An 11,307-nucleotide genomic window follows, 5' to 3' on the forward strand; every position below is an offset into this window, starting at 1 on the left:
GTGTCCTCCGACAATAATGCTATCACAATTGTCAATCATATTGATCACATGTTTAAATCTCATTTTAAGAATACGTAAGGGATGATTCATTTTATAGTCAACTGATCAACATTAATCGGTAACGATTGGCTTGCTAGAGTTTGACGCCATCGTCGTGGGGACGGTGGTGGTCGATTGATCCCTTAAGGTCACACCTAAAGGATGATGCCCTTATCTATAAAGTTGATTAATTGTATGACGATGCAAGTTGATCAATTCCTTAAAATTGAACAATTCGATTTGTGAGAGAGAATAATTATCTTTTTGTAATGGGATTAAATAAGATTTATTTTAGTAATAAAATGTTTTGTTACTAAAATTATTTATTGTTTGAGAAACAATAGAGATAAGAATGAATGGTCAAATATAATTACAAGATGTTGTGAATTATAATTACATGACCCATTTTATTTATGTGATCAAGTATCACTAGTCAATTTATTGGATGTAATTTAATTAATTCACGAAATGATATTTATGTGATAAATATGCATTAAATTAATTAATAACATGTATCGTACTACATGTGACATATTGTGTGACAATTGGCAAATTGACAAAATAAAATGGTGGTCCATATTATGAGTAAACCGAAATGGAGGAGGAGTTAGTGGGTTGTGGTTATTTTATTTTATGTGATAAAAATAAAACAATGATTCCTATTCTTAATAGCCTTACACACCTACTCACTTGATAAGAACAAAAGTAAAAAGAAAAAGATCATGCATTGGTCTTATGCCCTCCCTCCACCGGTTTTATGCAATATGGGAGAGAATTTTATTCTCTTTAATTGTAGACTAATACACACACATGCAAAAGGTCTCTCTCTCTCTCACACATGTTCATCTTTTTCCTTCATCAATTCATGAGATTTTGATTGAAATTGTTCATAGAGATTACTAAAATTATTAATGTAATATATGAGTGTTAGTAATCATTTTTAAGGTAAACTACTAAACTAATATCTAGCTAATATTATTTAGTGGGGATAAGGGATTATCTTGGGTGCAATCAAGTGGAGTGACTTCTACACTTGAGGTCTTTGGAGGATCATCCTTATATTCATGGAAAGCTCAAGAACTAACAAGAAGGAGATCTTGTTGGTGCCCATATGATGACCGAAATTAAGATGGTGAGAAATCGATTTTCTTATCTCTTCTTATTTAGTTTGCATGCATAAGATTTGTAATTAATTTTATGACTAAATTAATTAAGACATATATGAATATGTTGTATAATGAGATATAGATTTCCAACACTCTCCACTTGTTGTTCTTCTTGGGTACAACCACAACATTCGAGAGCCATTCTGGGTAGTTAACTTCCCTGATATTACCTGATGCCAGGAGGTTGTCTACCTCTTGGTTTATCACCTCGTTCCTTTCAGGAGAAAATTTCCGCCTTTTCTGCTGCCTGGAGGAAAGCTAGGGTCTACATTTAACCGGTGTGTAATTACACTTGGATCTATACCAATCATGTCGCTATGGGACCAGGCAAAACAATCTATGTTAGTACATAGAAATTCAATATCTGCTCACGGATGTTACCTGCACAATCAGCTCCCACCAGCACTGTTCTTGCTGGAAACTGTGGGTCCAGGTTTACTTTGTCGAGTTCCTCCTGGGGAGGTGCGATATACTCCCTCTGGATGCACAGTTTCTGTAATTGCTATGCTGGACCAGCTGCAATGGGTTTCAGAGCGTTCTTGTAACTATCCCGAGCTACATTTTGATCTCCCCGTATCTCCTGTACCCCCAAGGGTGTAGGCAACTTCAGGCTCTGATGGTACGTTGATGGTACCGCTTTCATTTCGTGGATCCAGAGCCTGCCAAGTATCACGTTATAAGTTGACGGACCATCAATGACCAAGTACCGTACCTGTTTGTTCATACCCCCTGCAAAGGTAGGTATCACTATTTCTCCAAGGGATTGTTTAGTTTTTCCGCTGAAGCCTACCAAGGGTACTGCCTTGTGCACCAAGTCTTTCTCGCTAAACCCCATGTTCTTCAAGGTTTCCAGTATTATCAGATTCACAGAGCTTCCTGTATCTACCAATATCTTTTTAACAAGGCAATTCCCTATAGAAAGGGTAATGATCAAGGCGTCATGGTGGTGTTCGCCTCATCGTGCACGTACGTCCGCCTCGTCGAATGAGATTTCTTTGGTAGATCTGTCCTCACGACTCGAGGGAGAACTCTGGTTTATCTCTTTTAGTCTCGGTTGCATGGCGCTTTGCTGCTGAATAAGTGAGACCGCATATCTCCGACCCCCCTGTGATGACGCTCACGACCTTTGAGTAAGGTGGAGGTGGGGATGGTTGGGCCTGGTCAGCAGTATTGACCTTTCCAGATTTCTCCCCCTTGGGGAGCAGGTGATCCAAGCATCCAGCACTGTAGAGGTGTTTCACTTCCTTTCGTAGTACTATACAATCTTCTATATTGTGGCTAATATCGTTGTCGTTCTCCCTGGGGGTAGGCTTCTTGGGCCACCTGGCCCTCTGCCCTAACTCCCTGATTGCCTTCATTACCCCAGCAAGTCCAGTGGTGAACCCATACTTGCTGAGCTTAGGTGGAGCCTCGGTGCTCTCCGTTTCTCCTGAGACTTTGTTCACTGTGTTCTTGCTGTAGAGTTTGGCTCTTTCATTCTTTTTCTTTGTTGTGATTTTTCTGCTGGACGACTCTGTTCCATACAGGTCCCTTCTATCCTCATCCTCCTCTAGGCGATAAGTAGCCTCTGCCATTTGCTTGACTTCCTCAAAGGTGGCGCATGGATGCTTGGTGAGATCCTTGTACAAATCAGAGTCATGATGCAGTCCCCTTCTGAAGGCGTTGACTGCCGTTGTAGGGTCGCACCTAGGGATAGATATTTTTTCTACATTGAATCTGGCGAGATAATCCCTGGTGGACTCCTCTAACCTCTGGACGATCCGATATAGATCACTGGATAATTTTTCTGGCTTGCGACTGCTTGCGAACTGCTGATTGAAAACGTTCACTAACCCTGTGAAGCTGAAAATAGATTTGTTGGGAAGGTTAACGAACCACTTGAGTGCGGCTCCTGATAAAGTGGAACCGAATCACATACATGCCTCCTTCTCAGGCCCTGTTGCTACAACCACCATCATTTTTTGTTTGTACTGGTTGAGGATAAGTGGGAGATTGTTGGAAAATGTGTCCTCAACAATAGTGCGATCACATGATTTAATATCATAATTAAATCTCATATTAAGAATACGTGAGGGATGATTTATTATATAATCAACTGATCGTCATTAATCGGTAATGATTGGCTGACTAGAGTTTTACATTACTATCGTATGACGGTGGTGGTCAGTTGATCCCTTAAGGTCACACCTAAAGGACAACTCTCTTAATAGATAAATTGATTAATTGTATGACGATACAAGGTGATCAATTCCTTAAAATTGAACAATTCATTTGTGAAAGAGAATATTGATATGTTATTGTAATGAGATTAAATAATATTTATTTTAGTAATTGAAATACTTTATTACTAAAATTGTTCATTGTTTGAGAAACAATTGAGTTAAGAATGAATGGTTAATTATAATTACAAGATGTTGTGAATTATAATTATAGGACCCATTTTATTTGTGTGATCAAGTATCACTAGTCAATTTGTTGTATGTAATTTAATTAATTTATAAAATGATATTTATGTGATAATTATGCATTAAATTAATTAATAACATGTAACATACTACATGTGACATATTGTGTGACAAATGACAAATTGACAAAATAAAATGGTAGTCCATTTTAAGTGTGTTGGACCGAAATGGAGGGTGTATTATTGGGTTGTGATTATTTTATTTTATGTGACGAAATAATAAATAATTGAACCTATGCATACTAGCCTTACACACCTAAATTGTTGGTAAGAGTAAAAGGAAAAGGAGATTCCAATTCTTGGCACTACTCCCTTGCCCTCCACCGGTTTTCCTCTTCTCTTTTTTTAGAGAATTTTGTTCTCTTATCACACTTACACATTCACTCATTCATTAACTTCCTCTACATGCAAAACCTCTCATATTCTCTCAATCTCTCTAAAACAAGTTTTTTAGATACACAAGCATTTGTTCATCCATTCTAATATCAAATAAAGATTACTAGTGTAGTAATAGTAATAATATTAGAATTAATTTAAGGATACTAGTTTACTAATCTAATTAATTAGTATACTATTTTAAGGGATAAGTCTTGGGTGCAATCTAAGGAGGATCTCTACTTTTGGATTTTGGAGGATCATGCAACACATTAAGCTCAAGAACAAGTGAAGGAAGGTAACCTTACTTGTGCCCCATATTTCGAACCATCTTACAATGTAAGGGACATTGTTTTTCTCATAAATCTTTTATTTAGTTATGCATGCACTAGATCTAAAGAACATATAATTAAGAAGTTAATTAGTTCACTATTATAGGAGTCTAATAAGAGGTATATGTACCTAACAAGTGGTATCAGAGCATAAGGATGTTGCATGCATAATCGGTTATTGTTTTTCCGAGTTAAAATGTTAACATATAAAACTAAAAATTTGAGTTTTATGAAGATAAAGTAACGAAAATTTTTGCATATAATATATTATGGTCCTAAAATATTTTTAGGTCATTTTTATGATTTATGGAAATTTATTGCTCATTTTAATGATTTTTAGTGATTTTGTTACTTTTTTATGACTAAAATGAACTTTTATTCACTAAAATAAGTTAACCTTCACTACTGGCCGTGGTATTTTAGTATGAATTCACATGAATATTTTATGTATTGCATGTAAAATATCATATTACTGTGATTAATATTTCATGATTTATGAATTTTTAGTTTAAAAATGGCATAAATAGAGGTTAAAATGACTAAAAATGGTTAAACTTCTTCTATGACCTTGAAAATTTTATATAACCTCACATGCATATTTTAAAAGTTGTGTGTAAAAGCTCGTATTAATTGGATTAATATTGCATGATTGATGATTTTTAGGAGATAAAAATGGATTAAAAGAGGTAAAATGGTTAAAAATAGTTAAATTTCGAATTAGGCCATGAAACTTTAATATGTTGTCACATGCATAATTTACATAGTGTATGTAAATTTGGAGATTAAATTATCTCATTTAGCATGATTTATGGATTTTTAGTGTAAAAATGGCATAAATAGTGACTATTTTAGCATAAATTGCTAAAATAATTTGCATGGCATGAGAAAATTATTTTAGGTTTCATAAATATCCCAATAATCATATCTAAGGTTGTAAAATTAATTGGATTAATATTTTGGATACTTTAGATGTTTTATGAGATAAAACCGATAAAATACAACTATATTTTCTTAAAATTACAACAACAACAACAACATCATAGCCTTAATCCCAAAATGATTTGGGGGCTGACATGAATCATCCTTTCGAACCGTCCATGGGTGAATGCACGCCTCAAAGTGCGACTAAAAAAAGGGGAAGATGAAAAACAAAAAGGAAGAACGAAAATGTAATGGAAAGTCAAGGTAAACTTAGGGGTTTTAAAATCGAATTCCGGCTTTCTTTTATAAAAAACTTAAAATTTAAATCGAGAGAAAAGATTAAAACGATTTTTTAAAACCGAAATAGAATTAAGGATCCGGAATGAACCAGGTAAAATCTATAAAAAATTGGTTGGTAAAAAAGTGTAATAAAGGAGAGAAACATAAATAATTTAATTTCTTTAAATTAAATAAAAAAACACTAAATAGGTCAAAAAACATCAAATACTAAAAATCCACATGTATCCTTTCCCTCCATTGTGCCCTCTCCGTCACCATACTCTCCTCAACCCCCAGAACTCTCATATCATGTTCTATCACTCTCAACCATGTCTGTCTCGGTTTTCCTCTACCTCTAGGGACCTTTTCTGTTCTCCAAGTCTCCAGCCTCCTAACTGGTGCATCCGTAGGTCTCCTTTTCACATGGCCAAACCATCTTAGTCGGTTTTCCTCTACCTCCTAACTATATTTTCTTAAAATTAATTCGAAAATTTTAACCATGATTTTTGACATTATGAGTGTCATGGAATTATTCCAGAATTTTCAAAAATTTAAAATTTAAATTTAGAAATTATTATAATTTAATTTGGATTTATTTCATATATATATATCATAATTTTAAGGTCAAACATGAGCATAAAACTTAAATCAAGTTGAATTATCGTCAAAAATTGAGTGATGACTAATTTTTGAGTCCTAAGAGTGTTAGGATAATTAACTTGAGCTTAGATGTGATTTAAGTGTTAATTTATGATTTTAAGAAGTTATTATCACGCATTTCCATAAAACCGGGTTATATATACGATATAAGTTAAATAGGGCGATTTGGCACTTAATTTGGCATGATAGGTACATATTATAATGATGCATATTTTAATTGTTGAATGTCTTTTATTTATATAATTTTGAATTATGTAATTTTATCTTAGTATGGCCTTAGTTTTAATCGATATTACCCGTAATGAAAGGGAATATTGATTCGGTTGTAATTTAATGTGATCTCGTATCACTTTTATTTTTACTAGTTTTTCGATTTTAAAAATGTATAATAGGAATAGCTTTGTATTTTTATTATTATTTGTAATTATGGAGTATCTTCAAAGACGGTGCCATTCGGAAAAAATGATCCGACGAAGACGGTGTTCTTGGGAAGCGTGCCACTTGAAGATTCAAGGGACCAAAGGAGTTGGTTTCCGAATATGTAATAGATTATTTGATTTTCTATTTTTAGGAAGGCCATACTAGGAATTTTTTTATTGCTTTGCATTTCTTTTAATATGTTACATGCATTGCCAAATCGCCATACCAACAACATGCATTTCATATCGAGTCATCGACCATGTCAATTATAATTATCGTAGTTCACCGCTTTAGTTTACTTAAAACGTGATAGATAATAAATTGACAAGACCTCTCACTTATAATAATTGAGAATTAGCCTTACCAAATAGTAGAAACCATGAATCCCAATTTCATAAGGAAATAGATTCGGCTCACCGGGTTACTAAACTTGTTACGTTGGGTAAGTGGGTAATAAAATGTTATTATATCAAAATTTGGATTTACCTCAACGGAAGTATTCGTGACCGTAGTCGCATGTGTTCCGGGCTAAATATGAAAATTAGAGTAATTTTTATCGACCGAGAGGTCTAGAAGTAGAATATTAAGTGGTTAATCCACCGAGTTATATTAATAAGGGATGACTCGGCTCACCTACCCGTATTAATATGAATTTGGATCTCGGAATCATTTATGATAGTTGGGTAGAGGTCACTATATAAATGCTATAACTTGTTTAAAATGTTTACAAGTATTGTCAAAACGATAGATGTTCATTAATTCCTTCACGTCCTATTTTGTAGTCAAAATCGTTTTATCAATCGCAATGGCAACTCCAATCACGTCCGCAACCACTAGTTCCAACATGCTCACCAATGTTTCATGGCTCCGATCCTTCATGGATCGATGTAAGTTAGAAAAGAATGGGTCCAATTTCGTCGATTGGGACGCGCAACTTCGCTTGGCCGCGAAGGGTGACGACAAGCTTCGTTACCTTACCGAGGCATCTCCCGCCGAACCTAATACTAGGTCCACCACCGCCGCTAGGCAAGCCTATACAATCTCCTGGTGAAACGGGACTGAAGGCATTTTGTTGAAGCTTCGGTCTGAAGATGACTTGGGTGTCTGAAGGCTTAATGATTTCCTGAAAGATCTGAAAAATTATCTGAAAGATAACAGATTATCTGAAAGAACTGAAGAATTTGAAGGAGGTCACCAGGACGTTTGGTGAACTGCTGGACAATCTGCTTGCGTTGGTCTTCAAGCGAACTCTGCTTCTGAGAAATTAGTGGACTATAAATGGCAACGAAATCTCGCTCGGGGAAATAGATAATGTCTTGATTATCAACAGCAACACTGCAAAATACCGCTGGAGAAACATATGTCGACGACTAGGAACATCTTGATCGTCATGAGCAACACTGCAAAATATCGCTGGGGAAAATATGGATGACTCTGTCTGGATTGAGTCATTCCTGGGAGATCTGCTTGTGTTTGTTTCGAACAAACTCCGCTTCTCGAGAAGTACATTGGCTATCATGAACTCTCGCGGGGAATATAAATATATTGATAAAGGTGTGTCTTAACACCGTCGAGGAAAATGAAAAGGCTTGACTGATAGCGGCGCGTCCTAAGCACCGCTGGAAATCCGCTCGGTTGTTGCAAGCGAAATCCAGATAAATATGGATGAGCTCGTGAGCTGGGAAACAAAATGTGACGGCTTGGCAGTCCGTTTAGAAAGAAAATGCGGGTCTGGACGAAAAGAACGCCCAAAATAACCAAGTGTATGATATAGGATGTCGGAGAAGGGGCGCACAAAACTTGGGCCCACAAATAACAAACTTATAACGAACTTTTGAAAATTGAGCTGGAATGATGCTGGGGAACAGGCGCAGCAAGAGCTGCGGCATTTGGAAGGGGCGCAGCTAGTGCTGCGTCTTTTCTTGGGCTTGTCCCTGTCTGGGTAAAAACACGATAAACCGGTGTGTTTATTTCATTATTACAAAACACAATTCTTCTTAAATCCTCTCAAATTCCAACCAAAATCCGTCAAAAATTGATCAATTCGTGCCATAAATCATGACTAATCGAGGTATGCATCTTATTCTTGCTTTAAATTCTCGTTTGTGCTTGAATTAGGGCCGAAAAATTAGGGATTTTTTTCTTTTTAATGTCGAAAAATTGTGGCTTTTGCCTTAAATGAATTTGCTTAATAAAATTGACATTAGAAATGGATAATTGGCAATGTTAGGAACATAACCATGTATTCTTTTTGAATTTTCGTCAAGTATTGAGCATTTGGCGAAAAATGAGACGGTTTCTCAGTTTCGAAAATCGCTTCGAAAATGACCTTAGGATTGTCCATTTTTGATGAAATTTGGTGTTTTGGAACCCTTGTGTAATGGGTAAACTTGCTATCATGTCAAATTTTCGATTTGAGACAAGTCTTTCAGGACACTTTTTAGGGCATAATTGCTATTACAGCGAAATGCTGCCGAATTTTCGACTCAAACCCGCAACTAGACTTGACTTGCCCCAACCTTCCACATGTGTGGACGGGTTTTGAAAGAAATGGCCAAAGATGGCGAGAAAAGCCGCCTTTGGGGCTTAAAAATGCTTGAAACGACCTTAAAGAGGCTTGTCATGGCTTGACACGGCCTTGTTTACCTTGATTTTGCAGGTGACGCGCCTTTTACGTCAGGGAGGGACTCCATGGACATGGACTTCAACCCTTCTCGTGCTCTCGTAGGTGGAGAGAGGCAGGAGGAGATCGAGGGGGAGGTTGAGGAGGTCCCGAGGAGGGCCAACATGTTGGGGTTGGTGTCCTTAACAGTTAGTGCAAGGACTTATAAACCTCTAAAAGGATCAAAGGTCATACCTTTGGTATTATTATCAGTTGATCCACGTTTATCAATAACGGTTGGCTTGCTAGATAAGTTTGACGTTATTGTCATACAGATGGCGGTGATCAACTGGTCCCTAAAAGTCACACCTATAGGATACGTTCGAGAGATGTGACGGTATGAAAATACAGTCATGTAGATGCCAAATTTGACTAACCAGTTAGTCCGAGTCATTTGACTAGTAATTAGTCAAAATGTGATGTTGAGATATTATATTTAATACGGATTAAATATCATGGGCTAAGGCGAATTAACCAGTTAATTCGTAAAATTAAATATAAGCGTTTTATATTTAATTAATGTATATTGAATTAATTATACAATATCGTCTTTGTCGGACACGTTTTAATACTTCAACTAACCCGTGTTATTAGTTGATGTTTTAATAGCCGATAACCGATGACGATTTATAATAAACCGCGTCATATACATTTAGTCTTTTGGGCACGAACTACGAGTTAAAATGAAGAGGAAATGGAAAAGCCCATTTCCTCCCCATGGACTCGGTTTGGCCGAGATTAGGAGATCAAAAGGGAGAGCTTCTCCTCCCTTCTGACCTAATCGTCATTAGTGAAAATAATTAGGGTTTTAGAGATTAATTTTCTCTCTGAAACTGAGATCTCACATCTCGAGAAAACCTCACATCAGTTCTCCCAATATTGTAAGGCAATCGGAGAACACCATCTAGCCAAGGGCATATCTCGGACAAGTCTTGGGTGCAACAATTAGGAGGGAATCTCGTTTGATTTCTGTTCTTTACGCCGCACTATAAAGGACCCGAGGTTAATTCTTTACCTTTATCGTTTCTCTATTGTATTTATGTTTTATGACGATAATCGCATGTTAAATTTACGTTATAGTCCTAAATTTAGAGGGTCTTATACGGATATTACCCCACAAGTGGTATCAGAGCGAGGCCACGTAAATTTTCTATGTGTTTTTCATAAAACTATTTTGAAACGATTGTTTTTGTCTTAAAAACCGTGCGGCATCAGCCAATTTTTCTCACGGCAGAAATTTTTTTTTGATTTGGCTGTTGCGTTTTTATGAAACCGTGACATGTTTTACACGGTTATTTCATGTTGTTTTCGTTGAATTTTGCATATTGTTGTTTTATACGGAGATTATAACAATATGTCATGTTTTTGTCAATTGTTAAAATTGATTTTATGCGTTTTTGATCAAAATTGTTGTGGTTTTGTATCATAAAACTTGTTTCACGAGGGTTTGGAGTTTTTCAGAAAGTTTTGTACTCGATCGAACAAGTTTTTAATCGATCGAGTGTTTTTTCTGTCTTGTTTTTGCTCGATCGAGTCCCTGTTGTATTCGATCGACCCCGTTTCAAAAACCTTTTGCTCGATCGAGTCCCTGTTGTACTCGATCGACCCCTTTCTAAACCCTATTGCTCGATCGAGTTGTCCTCGTACTCGATCGAGCAGATTTGCTGATAAAGGTACTCGATCGACCACCAGTTTAGTCGATCGAGCACTTTCTGTTTGGCAACCCTCTCGATCGACTTGCAGTTCAGTCGATCGAGCCCTTTCGTTCCTCGATCGAGCACCTGTGTCCCTGGATCGAGGGATTTCTGTTTTGACAGCTTTGAAAATTTATTCTTTTTGCTTTAAATTTTCTTTTGGCTACAAAATGTACATTATTCGGATATTGTACACTCGCTATGATTGTGAAACGGTTCACACACGTACCATTAAGTTATTTTAAAGCGTATTTAAAGTAACGGACTGTATTGGATTAAAATTAAATGATAGAAG

The 11,307-nt window shown here is 36.3% G+C and overlaps 1 protein-coding gene across 1 annotated transcript; it reads right to left on the bottom strand.

The window, feature by feature from the left end:
• Window positions 1-1,707: 1,707 nt before the first annotated feature.
• Window positions 1,708-2,040, bottom strand: LOC141620309 (uncharacterized). Its single transcript, XM_074437217.1, has one exon. The coding sequence runs from the start codon at window positions 2,038-2,040 to the stop codon at window positions 1,708-1,710; it is 333 nt and encodes a 110-aa protein (XP_074293318.1).
• Between the last annotated feature and the right edge of the window lie 9,267 nt (window positions 2,041-11,307).

The sequence above is a fragment of the Silene latifolia genome, chromosome X (assembly GCF_048544455.1).
Source record: "Silene latifolia isolate original U9 population chromosome X, ASM4854445v1, whole genome shotgun sequence".
Lineage (NCBI taxonomy): Eukaryota > Viridiplantae > Streptophyta > Magnoliopsida > Caryophyllales > Caryophyllaceae > Silene > Silene latifolia.

Bases quoted from the DNA above. Each gene is read 5' to 3' on its own strand.
- LOC141620309 (XM_074437217.1), bottom strand. From the start codon at position 2,040: ATGGGGTTTAGCGAGAAAGACTTGGTGCACAAGGCAGTACCCTTGGTA.